This window comes from Polistes canadensis, unplaced genomic scaffold, assembly GCF_001313835.1.
Source record: "Polistes canadensis isolate GaletaPanama2010 unplaced genomic scaffold, ASM131383v1 scaffold_230, whole genome shotgun sequence".
Classification (NCBI taxonomy): Eukaryota; Metazoa; Arthropoda; class Insecta; order Hymenoptera; family Vespidae; genus Polistes; species Polistes canadensis.
The window spans coordinates 127,908-146,467 of NW_014569777.1; the positions used below are offsets into that span (position 1 = coordinate 127,908).

The following is an 18,560-nucleotide window of genomic DNA, read 5'->3' on the forward strand; positions in this document are numbered from 1 at the left end:
CTGTTTTGTAAATTAATTAGTAATTTTGTATTTCTATTTTTTCGAATAAATTGATTATAGATTATTATCAAGATTTAAACATTCTATCGAATGATATTTATTAAATTCCATATAATCTTTTTAATTTTTAATCGATATTTTACATTTTGTTTTTAACAAATGAATCTTTTCTCTTTAGATCTTTTCAAAAAGTGATTCACAACCTTTCTGTGATTCAAATAATGTAATTTTTATTATAATTGAAATTATATCATATATAGAAAATTAGCAGATGTTATTTATGGCTTTAATATTTGTTTAATCAAGCATTGATAACTTTATTTTATAAATAGATTAACAAAACATAAAAATGAAAATATCATGATATTTAATTTGCGAACCATTGTGTGACTTTATGTTCTATATATATACACATAAGTCAAGCGAGGAATATAATATTTTCGTAATAAATATAATATATTTAATAAAATTCTTAATAATAATTTAACAAATTTTCTTAAAAAACAAAAATAAAATATATTATATTTTATTAATATTATATTATTTCAATAGGATACTTTTAATAGTCAATACATTGTAACACTGATTAGCATTGCATTGTACAGATCAATTTTTAGCGAAGTAAACTGGTTAAAATAAAACTTGAAAGAGATATTTATTAATTGTAATGATACAAATAATTAAAATTAATCGTGAAAGAGAAATTATTATTAGTCTATTTTTAAAATCGTTTTTATGACAATTGACTGAATAGAATAAAAATAAAAAAAATAGTGTCTCATTTGATTCACTTATTGCAATGTCGAAACTTCCGCTTTCAGTATCATAGAGGTTGCTACGCTCCATAGGTGAGAGTAGTTCTGTTAAAGTTTCTAAGTAATTCTCGTAATTTTTCAACAGGATATCGCAAGAAAAAAAAAAGAAACGCGTTTTAAAGGTAATTAAATTATATTCTAAGTAATGTTTCATTGCAGATGGCTGATCATCGGGAAGATACACTCGGATTCACGGGAGCTTCGCTAACCGTTGATTCAATGTGAAGTCGAAATTAGAGAAAGTGAGAGACCTAAGTTTCGTAGGTTCTCACGTCTCATCATAATCATGTATAAGAAATATTAAGAGTTTCTTATGCACGCAGAAAATATGTTTTCCATAATAAGGATATTATTTTAAATCAAAAAATGTGAGTGGCTTCTACCTATTGTCCAGAAATGTTAACATATTGACATACATAATATTTTTGTTTCATTTTGCAATTCTATAACAAAAGAGGTGGAGCATCTATTTTTTCCTTTTTCACACGCATATATACTCTCAACAATAAAGAAGGAAACGATCAATTACGGAAGTTATCAAAATCTCGTTAGATTTTAAACATTTAAATCTTCATTGTGTTTTTAAATAGAAAAGGAAAAAAGAGAGAATCAAAATAAATAAGAATTTCTAGAAAGAAATATTTATTATAGGAGGTGTGCTGCTGTATATTAATAAGTGACGTAAGACAAAAGATATCTAGAATATGTCATATATTCGGAAATGAATAGTGTAATTAAATTCGTATATAATTTATAACCAGAAAGAAACAAATTACATAAGTGTTAGAAAGTGTTTATTCGAAAATGTTTAGAATTCGGAAATTAAATGGAAATTTATCCATCGATGAACAGTTTGGGCGTGATATAAATAGAAATAGTGACGCAGCGACAAGGTGGGGTCTCATCGATCATTGGTCAACGTAGTGTTAATATCGAAGCTCTGATTGGTTGGCATTATATTTACCGAGGGTGGGAATGCGTAGAATGCTGCGCAACAAGCGTCTTGTCAGTTGGAAACCGAGTAGGCAACGTTTGCTTGAGATCCGTTTCACGTACTTGCATCTTCTTGAAGTCCGTAGTTTACGATTTTTCATATATATATGTATATATATATATATATGTACATATATATATTTAGATTGTTTATTTTATTAGAGAATGATTATTTATTATATAATATTATATAAAAGATAAATTTATTAGGCAATACAATATTATTTCAATACTTTATTTCGTGGTAGAAAGTAATCCATATGGTCGATCAGTATAAGACTGATGCCAAGAAGATTTTACTAATACGCCGATGGATTTTTTTCATATATTGAGGTAGCGATTAATAAACGTCAACGAATTATTCGATAAATCATTATTAATTAAGATAATAATCGTATATCAGTTAATATATTTGTATCCTTTGAAATTTGTTCGTTCCCGTTCGTCTATCACTATCAACAAAATGGCGGTGAAAACGAACGTGTCCGATCGCCTGCTTCGCTTATGTGAATTCCAATGGTCTTTTTTTCTTTCGTTGCAGATATACAACATGATTTTATGCCTACTTTTTACAATACATTAATCCATTGAGGATAACTACAAAATGGTGAGTCAATTTATATATATTTATAAAATTTATCGTATGCTATGTGCTTATTCAAAATGGTAGACAAAATTGTACTTATATATCATATATATATATATATATATATTACACACAACGAGCGCGCGCGCGCATCGGCACACAAGTTTTTTTTTTTTTTACATTGGTATTATTGGAAAAGAAGTAGGGGTTAAATGAATATTAGATCAATAACCTTCGTATCATTGATGTTACTGCGATTATGTATATTAATTGTTTCTTATTTTAACTTCGATTACATCATTACATATTTTTGTTCTATTGTTTAATTTATAATTGATATATATGTATTATTCGTTATTATTGATTATTTCTCTTTTTTTTTTTTATTATTGTATGTTTTTTTTTTAAATTAATTTATAATTATTAATTAACGTATTTGTATATATATATATATATGATATATTTTTTCATATTTTACGATAGCATGTAAGACAACACACATGCATATTATTTGTGTATGATGTGAAAAAGAAAAACATGCAAGAATAAATGTAATAGACTTAGAACCATTGAATGGTCGTGATTGATAGACCATACTTACTGATGTAAGTCTAACATTTTTTTTTTTTTTTTGTTAAATAATTATATTTTTGATAAATATGTTGCTTGTGATAAAGATAAAATAATTGAAATTGCATGCAGATAGTTATGACATAATATCTTGTTTATTGGATTTTATTACATATTAAGATTATATAAGTCATATATAAGTCATTGTTCCATTTCTTTAAAAAAGAAAATAATATTAATTATAGAAATGTTTATTTCATTTACAGCCACGCATAGATCCATTATCGCTACTCAAATGTCTCAGTGTTTTACTGGGTTCAACAGGAGGAATCAAAAGTAAAGAAGAAGTTAATCGATTAGCTAATTTAATGACAAAATTTTCGAAGAAATTGGTCTCCAAATGCATTTATATTCAAATTTTAAAAACTACTAACACCGACCTACTTAGTCAGTAAGTAAAGAATATTTAATTTATTTTATTATTTTTAATCTATTAAATTATTGAATTATATTAGAATATATAATACAATAAAACCTCGATTATCCCAATTCTCCTTTATTCAGTTATTCCATTATATGAACTCCCTGTTATTTGAACATATTTTATATATTATCATTATTCATAATAATCGTTATCTAAATTCTGAATTAGAATCATAACATTGAATCATGCATGTGATGAACTTTAATCTCAAACTTATAAACAAATCAAACATTTTGTATTTATACAAGTCAGTTTTATAATCGTTACATAATGTCGAATGAAATTGTTTCTGCATTGCATGCAATACCAGGATGTGGTGATCGGTAATACTAAAGTTATGAAAATTCTTTAATTGATCGTAACACTGTACATACTTTAAATGAAATGCATTTTGATTAAACTGCAATAATGATGTTCTACAACATTTTGAAGCATTCAAAGCCTTGGAAAAAGGACTGAGATGATATGAAGCACAGAAATAATCTAATTTGTACAAATTAAAGTAGTTAAAAAAATTATAAAAGGGAGAGTAATATCGAAATTCAAAGTTAGAAATGTATCTATTTTATTATTCAAAAATTCTCTTAACTAAACAGTCATGTCTTCTTTCATCCCTGATTAATTCGAATAATCGAGGTTCTACTTTAAAAATAACATTTTTCAAACATATATAGCATGTCAAGACACACACACGTACTTTATCGTATTTGTGTAAAATATAATTACATGCAAAAGTAAATAAGACCCAAAACCATTGAACAGTTGTATTAAATGAACTGTACTTACTGATATGAGTCTTACATTGATAGACTTATTAAAGTTTTATTTTTTATGTTATTCATATTTAATTAAAAAAATCCATACAGATATTATAAAATAAGTATATTATTGCGTAGATTTATGGCTGCCGGTGGATGGAATCTTATTCATATGTGGCTGACCGATGGTATTCTTGCTAAAAACTGGGCATTAATTCAAGAACTTTTGGAACTTTTGTTATTATGTCCAGTGGATGTAGACAGATTAAAAAGTAATAATTGTCCTAAGCTTATTAAAGGATTATCAAAAGAAGGAAGTCATCAAGGTGTTAGAATATTAGCTAGTCGTCTTGTTGAACAATGGCTGAAAATAGTAAAAGGCGAAGTCGCACCAAACTCTGTACCAGCGCATATTATGATGACGCCGATGCAGAGTAGCAGTACTGGTGCACAAGGTATAATAATTCAATCAGCTCAACAGCAATCACAACAACAACAACAACAGTATTCTATTAATAGTGGTATACAAAAAGGCTCAGATGATGTGGAAAGTGTTACTGTACATGTACAAGACTTGCAATTTACTCAAAGTCCACAATCCATTATTACAGCGACGCAAGTTCAACAGCAAGTGGATGAACAACACCTACAAGAAAAACATCCTATGCAATTACAAGTTGTAACTAAGCCACAACAAGCACAACTGCAACAACAATCTAGCCAATTTTCAACAAAAAAACAATCTTTTGTTGTAGTGACTTCCCAATCGTCTGTTCCTTTATATAAAATAACAATAAGGGATGGGAAACAAGTTCTTACTAAAGTAGAGACTGATGCAGCTAACATAAACAGTGTTTTAACATCAAATAACACAAGTTTAGACGTAAATGGGGAAATAAAAGACACAGTGTTTACTTTAAAAGAAGATCAAGGAAAAAGAGATAATCTTGAGAGCAGTGAGGGAGGAGTGCACAGTGAACAAGACGATACGACAGAAGTGCAATCAGAACAATCCAATCATATTTCTAGTGAAGTGAAACAATCTACAATAAGTTCTAAGGATAGTATTGAAACAGTAATTAGTAACGTTAAAATAATAGAAAATAAAGATAATAAAGACATTGTTTCAAGTGACAGCAATAAATCTAGTGACAAAGAGAATCGAGATTCTCATAAAAAGGATGATAAAAAATTAGGTAGTGGTTCAGATAAAAAAAGTGGTAATCATCATCACAGTTCATCATCGTCATCTAAAAGTTCTTCATCTAAACACAACGCAAGCTCTAGCTCGCATCGTAGTAGTTCTACGTCTCATCGTTCTAGTAGTCACCGTTCTTCATCGAGCAGTACATCAAAAAGTTCCACTTCTAAGGATAAGTCTTCCAGGGAAAAGCATCACTCCAATTCATCCAGTAAGCATAATTCTAATAATAAAAATAAAACTGACAAAGAGAAAGAGAGAGAAAAAGAAAGACAAAAAAAGGATCAAGCAGAGAAAGATAAAGCTACATTAGAGAAAGTACAAGGTCAAGTTTTAAGTTCCAAGTTAGGAAAAATACCTAAGAAAAAATCGGAAGACAATAAAACAGGAGACGGAAGCAAGAAGTTAATCACTGATTCTCGAGATAGTTCTAAAGAAAATAAGGATAAAATAGAAGGGAAAAAGTCTGTTATTATGTCAGAAAAAAAGAATATTTCCATTTCCATCGAGAGCAGAAAAAATACACAGGACTCAACAGCAAGACCAAAGACTGTCAAAACGTTTAACTCTAAGTTTAGGTCTACTGGTCTTGAAGAAGAAGTTAAACCTCCACCGCCCAGATCAGCTAAAAAATCAAGCCCTGTTGCTGATAAAAAGATGATGCCTCTTCCAAAATTGCCTGTTTTGAAGAGACCTTCTCCGCTAAGAGAGGTACTTGGCCCTTCAGATAAAAGAGCAAAATTGTCATTGGATTCTCCGACTACACCACCAAATGAGGAGAAGAAAGGAGGCATTAAATTGATACCGCCTAAACCTAAACGTAAGTATATATCAGTATCTCATATGCTAAATTTAATAATTTATTATTATAATACCTACACTCTCTTTTTCAAATGCAAAATAATAGAAATATTGGTAAAAAAAAAATTAACTAGTCAGAAACTAACTATTTGCCGATGTTCTAAGGTTCTTTATTTGTTTTTTAATCTATACAAAATTTTTAGCTTCCTTTTCGTCATTTTCTTATGAAATTTTTTATCCTCATTTAAAATATAACATTTATTTGCCAACAATATAGTCTTCTTACGAATAGTATTTAATTTATTATTTTTTTTATCTATATATGTTTTCTCTTGTGTATACAATACTTTTGCTTTACTTTCTTGACTTTAAAGTAACATTAAATTTGTTATATATTTTATAATTAGAAATTTGTATTATTTAATTTATTTCGTTTATGTTCACTTTCTATGTTTATGAAATAGATTTCGTAAAAAATTAGTTATTCATTTTTTTTTTCTATGTTTAAAAATTTTGTATATATAATAGAAATATATGCAATATTATACTTTCATTCTTACTTTATAACAATAGCTTTTACATACATTAAAGATGTTTCAATTATATGCTTATCTTGTGTGAATAGAATTTTCGTCATATTGCAACTAATTTAGATATATATCTTGACTGTTCTATGTCTTAATACTTTTTGCATAGTATTAAAATAACGTCGACATTAAATAAAAACATAAGAAATATATCATGTAAACTAATTAAAGTTATATTATTATTCTATTTGATTTTACTCATAGAATCTACTTACATAAATAAATAAGCATTCAATCTAATAGCTTACAACACTATCTTTGAACATCGGCATAGTTACATCTTATTAAGAATTATTACTAACTCTTTAATATTGAGTTTGCAGGTGGATGCCTCCAGGAAAAATACAAGCAGAAAATAATTTTCATAATGCTTTATATACTGATGAGATATCAATATTGTGATATATCAAAATTCATTCCTTTTGTCAACCTTTTTCTTCTTCTTCTTCTTCTTCTTCTACGATCAATTTATTTTATTTTATTATTGTTTCATTTCTTTCTCTTTTTTTTTCCTCATTTTATTTTGTACGTTAGATTAACTCATCGCTTTTTACAGGCATTTCTATAGACTTGTATTTTTTAATGCCACCCTATGCTACTTCCCTAAATATTACTATTAGAGTCTTATAGAAATTTTAAGAAAATCAGTTTAGTTCCACTTCTATGTGATATTGGATGAAATGGATATCTCTCTCTCTCTGTTGTGCTTTCTCTACATATAATCATCATCATTGTCATCGTGTCTAGAAGAACGAAGAAATCTTCTCGACTTCAATTTATTTCGTATGTTATGTGGATCCTGCAAGGTAATCTTGGTTTAAAAAATATTAATTAAAACACATATATACACACACATATTTTTTTATATATATACATACATATATACATACGTAAAATTTAATATAGATAAATTAGTGCCGTGAAATAAAATAGTATGAATAATTGATATGAATAGATGTGATAAAGAAAATAGATCGGTTTCGGTAAATGTGATCTAGTCAAAAATATAGTATAAGATAAATATTTGAGAATGAACAAAAAATGAAGTTACGTTGAGAAGCTTTATCCGTAATAACGAACGAACAGAACAGAATAACTGAAATTAATTAATTAGATTAAAAATTAGTGTAAAAAGTTAATTATCGAAATTTAATTGTTTCGGGTTTATTTAACCCTTTCGCTACAGGCGTGTTTTCCGTGCAGCAAGCAACAAAACTACACGCTGCATAAGATCGATCTTTTCAGCGACCGAGATTGATTATTCTGATGCATTTCCTTTGCTGATATTGAGAGATTTTTTTCTTCAGAGAGACGTCCAGAGTTGGGATACTTGATGTGCCATAACTGCATATGCTCTTGTCGTATGTAAAATACGCGGAATTTTATGAAGAGCGACTATATTCGCCCGTAATACCTTCGTATGGCATCTTATGTAGAGTGACTATAGTCGCTCTAGTAACGAAAGGGTTAAGAAAAAAAAAAAAAAAAAAAATAAGAAAAAAAAAAATAGTTCAACAGTGAACGAGCACACCGATGCGAGTCCACTACTTCAAGATATTACTAAATCAACCCTAGGTAAGGCAATAAATAACTTTTGTCTGTACACATTTTTTCTCCCTTGTACATGTACACCCTATTTAAGCATTTTAAATAAATTGATCAGAAATCTGGAAATATTGAACTTTTGGGTTTCTGCTATATATTTTGCTCATTAAATAATGCTTGATAAAGCAACAAATTTACCGTGGGCCCATCCAGATTTCCATTCTCTCGGTTTTAAATATATTCCAATAATTATTACAAAAAGGTTGGGTTCAAATTATTTTATACAAACATTCGAAATGGTGTCGCTATTTTTTTCTATTTTTTTTTTTTTTTTTGTTTCCAAACATTAGACAATATCCTCCCCAAATTTTTAACATTAAATTAACTCATTTGCATACAAGTGCGGATATATTTACAAGATACAACTGTCTGTTATCACCGAGTGCCAAATTTTTCTGCATAAGAGATATATTAGTTTTTCTATCTGTGAGAATTTGAGCGGTGATACTGGGTCAGTCGACAATTGAACGTTGCTGATGTTTGAACAAGGAATCTTAAGTAGAATCATGATGCAAATTGGTTAAATTAAATCAAATCGAATTAATGAAACAACAATACTTTTGCTATAAAGGGAATGTACATTTTGTATATCTGGAATTTTAATACAATCTAACTGCATTATACAATGCTTTTTATAGAATGCTTTTATTGATATTTCATATATTATATTGAAGCTTGTTATACGATAAAATTATTCGTATAATTTTCTCTCTTACACTATGTTTAAACCCTTAACTTACAACTACGGGCATAGCCTGTAGTACAATGATTTGACAAATTTTTCTTTATCTATTTACTTATTTAATCTCTCTTACATATTCTATATACGAATAGATCAAACTTTTGGAACGTAAATCGTAGGTTAAGGGGTTAATTAAATGAAATTTCGTGATAGTCTCGTTGTGTTCAGTCAATTAAAAATTTTACAATTTTTAATAAAGCTACAAAAATTTACTGTAGAACAAAAATAAAATAAAATGACTCATTTACGATGCCATTTCGAATTTTTGTTATTCTTTGAGAAAAAAATAAAAAAAAATAAAAAACTATTATAATTATTGATAGAGATAAATAAATAGATAAAAATAGAAAGATACAATAATAATACAATGCAGTTTCGTTTCTTGTTATTATAATTAAATTCACAAAATATTCACATATTATTATTATAATCGGTGCATTATTTAACTGATTGTGAGAGAGATGAAGATAAAAATAAAAAGAGAGAGAATTGAAATTTGTTTGGGACTGGTTAAGTCCCAAGATCCTTGTTAGAGAAAGAAAGAAAGAGAGAGAGAGAAAGAGAGGGAGAGAAAGAGAGGGAGAGAAAGAAAGGGTATGTGCGTGAAATAAAAAAAAAAAAGAGAAAATCGTATGCGTGAGCGAGCGAATAAGAAAAACTAGCACAAACAATGATCTGAAAAACAAATTGAAATAATAATATAAATGATTATATTTTAATTCTAAATATATATATATACGATTATATATTTAAAAAAAACGAAGTCAGAAAAAAGAAGGAAAAAATGCACGGAAATTGGAAGCTGCGTTTTCGGCGCCATCTTTATGGCAAATGAAAAAGGGGCCTTAAGGATGAAAAGCTCCTTGTAACTACCTGTAGTCCGATGATGATGTCTCTTGATGGTGTTCGATGCTTCCGATGACAACGACGTGGTGATATTAGTCACTTTCTTCGTTGCATATTTTCTGCGATCACGTATATTTTATATAGAAAAGCTCGGAAACTATATATAAAAAAAAAAAAACAAAAAAAAAAGAAAGAAAGAATGAAAAATTATAAGAAAGATTGAAAAAGATACGAGCCAATAAAAAAAAAAGGAAGAAACTAGAGAGAGCAAGGAAATCTTAACTATTTTATTGTTACTAGATTTCCGGAATTATAGTCAGTGGAGGGGGGGGGGATGCAAGGGCTAGAAAAGAAAGAGCAAATTTTGTGCACATAAAAAATTTCACGAATAGCCTTGCATATATATTATATATATATATTTATATTTTGCATTCTATATATATATATATATATATAAATATGCACACGTTTAAGTTCGCGACGGGAAAGAAAAAGAAATTGGGCACGATTTGTATATTATTAGAAATAAATGGCGGCACGTTGTAAACGCGTGTTCGGGGAAAAATTTGTTTCACGTGGCGGGAAAATTAAAAAGAAAAAAAAAACAACGATTTTAGACAACCATTAGAACAAAAACAGATGATCCTTACAAAATTCTCTTACGCGCCGTTCCTAAAGAAGAAGAAATAATTGGATATATGCATTTTGATATAATCTTTGCGCGATTATTGGCTCAGTTATTATGATTATCATTAAAATACGTGCTGTTAACGCGATCGCTGTCGATTCGGATATTTCACGATCTATAATTCCTTTCTTATCTCATTCTTGGCGGGAATTTTAATATATATATAGTATTGAAATAATATTTAAACAATGAGAGAGGAAGTATGTTCTTTTCGCGTGTCGTGTAATATAGTACTCGTGTGTTGTATATTTCAGTAAGATTATTATATTTGTCTAAGGGCCTTTTGCTAAAATAACAAACAAATAAGTTGTGTATGTAGAAAGAAGAATAAAAAAATAACTATGAGACATGTAGCATAATTCGTGTTAACGTCACCATCATTGATTCGTCGTCGTCTTCTTTTTCTTCTTCTTATATATATATTCTTATTATTATTATTATTTTTTTTTTATTTTTATTTTTTTTTTATTTTTATTTTTTTTTTATTTTTATTTTATTATATTGTTCTACTGATCATCGTAATATCGAAATTGAAATCAAACACGTGGTGATTCGTAAGGGTGAAAAAGAGGGGTAGTAAAGAAGGGGAAAAAGAAAGAGCGTAGTAGTGGGGTTGTTTCTCAAGGAAATGATTGGGTAGTGGTGTGCAGTGTTTGCGCGATTAGGAAGTGCGCAATGGCGCTCTGCGCTTTCGGTTCACTCGGAAAGATCCGAAAGTAGACGAATGTTTCGCGATGTTGTCGCATCGTACTTCAAACTACGCGCACCACGTGCGCGGGCGCATCATCAGAGATTCATTCTCACCACCGTATATTTATATAGAACAGAAATAATTACTCGCTTATTCCTATTAACCGTATATATATTGCATCTTGCGCTTATTCTTTGCACATTCGAATCATGTTTAAATAATTATAATTTTTTTTTTATTTTTTTTTTTATTTTTTTTTTTGAGCACTTTAAAATTTTCTTTTTCTTTCTTTTTTTTTTTTTTTTTTTTTTTTTCTTCTTGTTCTTCTTCAAATTTTGTCTTCCTTCTTTTTTTATAAGAGAATATAAATATGGAATATTAAATGAAATAATTTGAAAAAAGAAAATAGAATCATTACGAAGAAAAAAGATATATCGATACGTTCGTGAAGAATTGTATCAAACCCTTGCAAAATTTTGGTTCGTTCTTTCTTTCTTTCTTTATTTTTTTTCTTTTCTGTAATAATTACGAAAGTTATTGTTATCAACTGCGTTTCGCTTTTTATATCAGTTATGCAAAAAAAAAAAAACAAAAAAAAAAAAAACAAAATAGATACTTTGTACGTAGCTATACAAATATTATTGATCCTGTAATCGATTTGTATTTTTTAGTACATTGGAATTGTATCTAGTAAATGTTTATTGTTACTGTTTTTATTATATCTATTGATTTCAGTTGGATCTAATTCGTGGAACAGCCATTTGATTGCAATATTTGTGATGATGTGAATCCTGTTCAAAGAAGAAGAAAAAAAAAAGGAAATTAAATAAGAGAAGAAACGAAATAAAAGCGGTAGTGTGTGTTCTTTGCTCAAACTATACCATTACTCTAGTTAATGATAAATTCTATTTGAAACGCAAATTAACATATTGTTGGAAATAATTTTTCTAAATATTTTATTATTAATTTATTTATTACAATCATTTTTTTTTTATAGGGTTTCATATAGTTGCGCCTTTTTTTTGTATGCTATAGGACATACATATATATATATATATATAATATCACATTAATACAAATATAGAGGGTACGAGATATGCTTTGTCACAATTTATTTTGATGATAAATAAAAAATAGTAGAAAGCTCAATTTTCAATTACTTGATATTCATTTCTATTAATATTTGAATTATAATAAGGGTACAATTTAATCAAAGGATATTTTTCTTGTTTTGAAAAGAACTTTTACAGAAAAAGAAATGAATAAATAATAAAGGTTCTGTAATAAGTATTTTTCAATTAGTCAATTGAATTCTCGCGCGCTATTTAAAAAACAAAAGATACAAATGAAGAAAACTAGACGAGTAAGAGTATTGTTTCCTGTATATGCGCGCGCGCGTTTTCCTATCCATATACATACGTATATATATATATATATATTAAATACGTAATATATACGATATACGTATAGAATTCGTATATAATTTATTTTTAGCATATACCATCGTTACACATTTACATAATGAAACGTAATAGCATTTTATGTATATTAAAAGTCTTCTCTTTATATAACATGAATTTCAATTATTTAACAATAACAACACAACACAACAATAAAAAAAAAAAAAAAACGATACTACTTCACGAGTATTTAAACGAAAGTAATTTATTTAATCGATCGATGTCATTTATTAAATAAATTAATAAAATTCTTTAGAGATCTCTTGGAGTTAAATCATTTCAACAATCGATAAAAGTTAATTAACTTCAAACGATTTGGCTGAATTTACTTACGTTTTAATACATTCCAGTCTTACATTTTAATAATTTGCGTGATAAAAGAAATAAAGATGGAGAGAGAGAGAGAATGAGAGAAAGAGAAAGAGCGAGTCGTATTTGTATTTATTTATTTGGATGATTTATACGATATTCGTTTTGAGAATAATAGCAACAACAATAATAATAATCATAATAATAATAATAATAATAATAATAATAATAATATTAATCATAATATTAGAAAACAATATGAGAAATGCGATTTCAAACAAATGTTAAATAAAATGTTGATAAAGTAAAATAATTTCATATATAACGTTTTATTGATTTAACGAAACGTTTTTACCTTAATGTTAATTGATTATTTCTAGAAATACTGAATACTGAATACTGAAGAAGAAAAAGAAAGAAAGAAAAAAAAAGAAAAAGAAAGATTATATATATACATATATATAGATAGATATATGTAAACGCGTATTCTCATCGTTTATAGTTTTTTTAAATAAGTTTGGATTTTATTTTATTTTTTTTTTTTTTTTTTCAGACACTATAGATATTAAAATTATTATAATTTAATATACACGACGCGCGGTATACACTAATACGTTGTACATTCAATTGAACTCACTAATCTTTGACGTTAAAGAACAACTCGTTTGTTTAAAATTAAACGAGACGATTAATTTTCATTCGCGTTTTTTACTAACAGATAAACAATATTTTTGTTAGATAAGATTGTTCCTCATTAATTGAATACGTCGAGTTGTTTATTTTTTAATACATAGAATTTATTCTCTTGATTAGAATAAACACGCGTTATCTTCCGCAAATGTAGTTTATAATTATTATAGACTACAATAATTGAATGATTATGCCGTATTTGTTGCGTAAAGAAATTCATTGTTTGTATTTTTTATTAATATAATAATGGTTACAAAGTAACTTTGCGATTTATTGTGAAAATAATTTCGTATCTAAAGCTAACTCTCGTATTTTTGTTTCGTTATATTTTGATATCTTATGAACTTCTTGTACAACAACTATTGCACTTTAAATATATAATGTAAATGTATCCGATTACAATTCGTAACACTATTTCGAAATAATGAAAAGATTTCGTTCGATTAGATTTAGATTCATTTGAATAAACTTATTGTAAAATAATTGTATTTATTTAATATGTAATAAACGTTTATTCCTCTTCATTATATAATAATAAAAATAATATGTTAATGTGAAATTTCTATTTAATTATTTTTTTCCAGATCACATCGGATTATCTGTATGAGAAAAGCACGCAAAGAGAGAGATAAAATTTCATTAAAAATTTATAGGAAAATTGCATTATATATATATTATATTTGAATTTTAATATTTAATATATTTTGTTCTTCACAAACGTATGCTATAATATTTTATTTATAGTAGTTGCAATTTTGAATGTTACAGCGATGATGCTACAAGAAAGTGATATGTTTATGGATGCATTAACTGCATCGACAAAAAGTAAAGAACCAAGGAAACGAAAACGTAGAACTTCAATAACGAAGGAAGGCTCGACGGATTTGAAAAAACAGGAATTAAGTATTTCTGATAATCGCGAAATTACACCACCACCTACGTCACCATCGAGTATTGAAGAAAAATCACCTGTTGTCGTCAAGCCTAATTTCAAGGTATTCACATTTTTTACATACAATTTACAAATGCTATTTTTAACAATTATTTTTCTCTCTGTTTTATTTATTATTTTTTTTTTTAATAACAATATATCTTTTTATATATTTTCAAATATGAAACTTTTATATAATTGTTCGGGTAATTATGAAAGGGAATTTAAATCATGAAAGTTGAAAATACTGATCCTTTGATTCATTCATATATTACAATTATGTTTCTTATCGATTAAAATCGTATAATAAATTTATTTCATTTTTTGTTTGTTGACTTGATGAAAAAATCATAAATACAAATTAGCTTGTAATAATATTTTATTCAAATTGTTAAATATTTCCTTCGTTTGTTTTTGTTTTTTAATAGTTTTATCAAGATACATTAGAAACGGAAGAAGACAAGGAACAGAAAGATAAGGAGAGTAACGATGAAGAAATTAAAAGAGATAAAGAAGATATTATTGATAATCAAAAGGATACCGGAGATAATAACGATGATGATGGAAGCAGCAGTACGTATTTTTATTTGTTTATTTATTTTATCATATTTACGCATGCGTAATCAAATAAGTCATCCTTCTTTTTTGTGAAGTACTATTTAAAAATAAATTTCTTTTTTACAAAATAAATAAAAAAACAATGAATATTTTGATAATATTTTAGCACCAACGCCAGAAGATGATACCGAAGAAATAAAAACATCTGACTCCCCGGAAGACGCATCGTCCGATGGTTTGGATTCACTGAAGAAAGAAATTATTCCTTATCCTGAAATTCGTTACGTCGATGGTTTAAGAAGTGTTCTTTTATTACAAAAACGTAAAGGTCCTAAAAAAACGTTAAAATGGAAGACAGATTTAGAATCTATACGTTACTTCGAATTGGATGAAACAGAAAGGGTCAACGTAACGAAAACTTTCACTGATATGAAACAAATGGAAAAACAGAATGAGAGGGAGGCATTCCAAATGGCAAGAAAATTAAGTAAGTTTAAGTTTTAATATTACTTATGATAAAAAGATAATAGTTTTGAAAACATTAAAGATAATATATATGTATATATATTGATTATTATTAGGTAATGAAGACTTGATGGAGGAGAGAACACGATGGAAACCATTAATTCCTATTGACTTACCTCCAGCATTGGTAGAACCTGGTAAAGATAGTAGAGAGAAGGATATCCAATATGCTAGAGAAAAGGGGATTCTTCAAGCACTTTATTTCAATCGAAGCATGTGAGTTTATTGTTTGATCAATATTTATTGACAATATAATTAATGATAAAATATTGAATGGAAAAATAATTATTTTTCTTTATTATTTCTATAGGATACCTGATTCAGCTGCGGAACCAGACGAAGAACGTCATCATATTATTACTGATCCAAAAGTTATTCCTTTAGATGATTTAACTGGCAATAAGGAGAGTGAAAAAGACTTTACAAATATAACGTGGCCAGAGCCAAAACCTCAATTACCCGTTCAGCCTTCCACAATAACAAACTTCCATTATCCACCTTATTCACATACTCAACAGCCAATGATGGCACCTGTTGGTCCACAGGGTACAATGAATCCAATACCTCAAATTCCTCAACAGATGATGCCTCCAACACATATGGGGCAAATGGCACCTGAATTAGCAGGTCCAATACCTGCTGCTACTGGTGGTGGTGGTGGTGGTTGGAGAACGGGAGATGGAAAAGTAGTTGTACCTGATGTAGCAATGAATCCAATGGCAAATATGCCTGCAGCATTTCCTCAAGGAATGGAAAATGGTCCAATGCTACCGCCTGGTATGATGGGACCACCACTGTATAATCAACAAGATGGTGGTTATGGTATGATGGGGCCAGAAGATATGGGATTCAATAATATGAATCCAAATAACTTTCAAGGTCCTCCAGGACCAATGTATGGTCCTGGTCCTGGTCCTGGTCCTAACTTTCAAGGTCCGAGAGGTCCAGTGGGCCCAATGCATGTTAGAGGTAGAGGTGGTCCTGGTCCTGGTCCTGGTCCTGGTTGGTATAGAGGTGGTTGTGGTCCTGGTAGGGGGGGAGGTTGGAGGGGTGGCGGTGGTGGATGGAGAGGAAACGGTAAACAACCGCGTGTTTGCATGCAATTTACCAAAAATGGTTATTGTAGAGTAGGCGAGAAATGTCAGTACCTTCATCCTGGCGTTAATTGTCCACCATTTTGAAACACTAATTAATCTTCATGGATTTTCCTCCTGTATGTGGCTATCGAATGAAGATACTGCCATTATTCATCTCTCTGAAAAAGAGAATGAAGAAGAAGAAAGAACAACCAGTGATGCGTCGTACGAGATTGAATTATCACAGAACTTCAAATACGAAATAATCAATTGCTCTGCTTAATTATTGATGATTAGTTGAAACTGCAGATAGCAGTAAAATAAGTTGTTAATTTGTCAGATAATTTATTATTTTTGAGTATAATCAAATTAGAATTTTTTTTTTTTAAACCACAACAAAATTTTTTTTCTTGTGCAATGATATTATTACTATATGATTGCATGGAGAATTTTATCTACTGAGCAGCTAAAAACAGTTAATCTTTTCCTTGAATATTCAAGTTCTCGGGTATATATAGTAAAAGCACCTCTAACGATGAGAAGAGAGATTTAATTTTCGAGAAAAATTATGAAGCCCTAAAAAACCGTATTTAGTTATCATGTATAAGAAGTATTCTCTTATAAATTATATTTCAATTTCCACACTCACGCGTATACACATTCGTGCATTTGTTTAATTAATTATTAAACAGAGTTATCGATCTTTAAAAATGGACAAAAATTCATGAGGTTTCTTTTAACTGCTGGCCAGTTAAAGGTTCCCACATATTAACTTAACTGTTACACACTCACTTATCTACAACGCACACATACATACATACATACATACATACATACATACATACATACATACGTACGACATTCATACAACTATGTGCCCTATACTGAAGCAATTAGCAGGACATTTTATAAATGACTATTCTTGTAATATTCTTAGAAAAGGTCATCCAAAATGTTTAAGCTTGTAAACAGGTTCTTCGAGTCTTCTACTTCATATTTATGAAATAATTTTGAAGAGAACTACTAATAATGAGATAAATCTCTAGGGGAGGGATAAACGATATATATATACAGATTTATAACCATGTTGTTTATCTATCATCGGATCGTCTTAAAAAAAAACAAAAAGAAGAAGAAGAAGAAAACGCAAAAAATTCTAATACTGCCTGGTTGCAGTTGTAAAAAAAATAAATAGTACTATAGATTAAATCTGCAGAAGGAAAAGAAAACTTTACTACTTATTATTCTACTTTTGCATGCATTATCATTAACAATTTCTCTATGACTCATAGATTTCTATCTTCTAAAGGAAAAGAAAGGGAAAAAAATAATAAAAAAAAAAATAAAAAATATAAAAAACTAAAAAATAAAATTTAAAACGTATAGCTTATTGCTATAGCGGTGTGATTTTCAAATCTGACTTATATATCGCAGAACACCAAAAGTTCAAATAGTGAAATAATACTTTTATTATTAAGATTATCTTGAAAACGAAATAATGTAATATAAATCTATATATATATATATATAATTGTGTGTGATAGATGCGTATCTATATATCTATATATATATATAATTGTGTGTGATAGATGTATATCTATATATCTGTATACATACATATATACATATATATCTATACACATA

The 18,560-nt window shown here is 28.3% G+C and overlaps 1 protein-coding gene across 3 annotated transcripts; it reads left to right on the top strand.

Moving 5' to 3' along the window:
* The first annotated feature begins 762 nt into the window (after window positions 1–762).
* On the top strand, window positions 763–18,411 carry LOC106790324 (serine/threonine-protein phosphatase 1 regulatory subunit 10). 3 transcript variants are annotated; one of them, XM_014755128.1, is made up of 10 exons: window positions 763–848; window positions 975–1,183; window positions 2,350–2,415; window positions 3,231–3,415; window positions 4,345–6,227; window positions 14,595–14,821; window positions 15,186–15,330; window positions 15,482–15,802; window positions 15,897–16,056; window positions 16,151–18,411. In XM_014755128.1, exons 3-10 carry the CDS (start codon window positions 2,413–2,415, stop codon window positions 17,019–17,021), a joined length of 3,795 nt encoding a protein of 1,264 aa, XP_014610614.1. In that variant the 5' UTR covers window positions 763–848; window positions 975–1,183; window positions 2,350–2,412; the 3' UTR covers window positions 17,022–18,411. The 3 variants fall into 3 exon arrangements, with proteins under 3 accessions (XP_014610614.1, XP_014610615.1, XP_014610616.1); XM_014755129.1 differs by lacking the exon at window positions 975–1,183 and having other exon boundaries at window positions 840–937; XM_014755130.1 differs by lacking the exons at window positions 763–848; window positions 975–1,183 and adding an exon at window positions 1,995–2,141.
* The last annotated feature ends 149 nt before the right edge of the window (window positions 18,412–18,560 follow it).

Coding starts and splice junctions, on each gene's coding strand:
- LOC106790324 (XM_014755128.1), top strand. Junction 14,822..15,185: donor TCGTCAAGCCTAATTTCAAG/GTATTCACATTT, acceptor GTTTTTTAATAG/TTTTATCAAGATACATTAGA. Junction 15,331..15,481: donor CGATGATGATGGAAGCAGCA/GTACGTATTTTT, acceptor ATAATATTTTAG/CACCAACGCCAGAAGATGAT.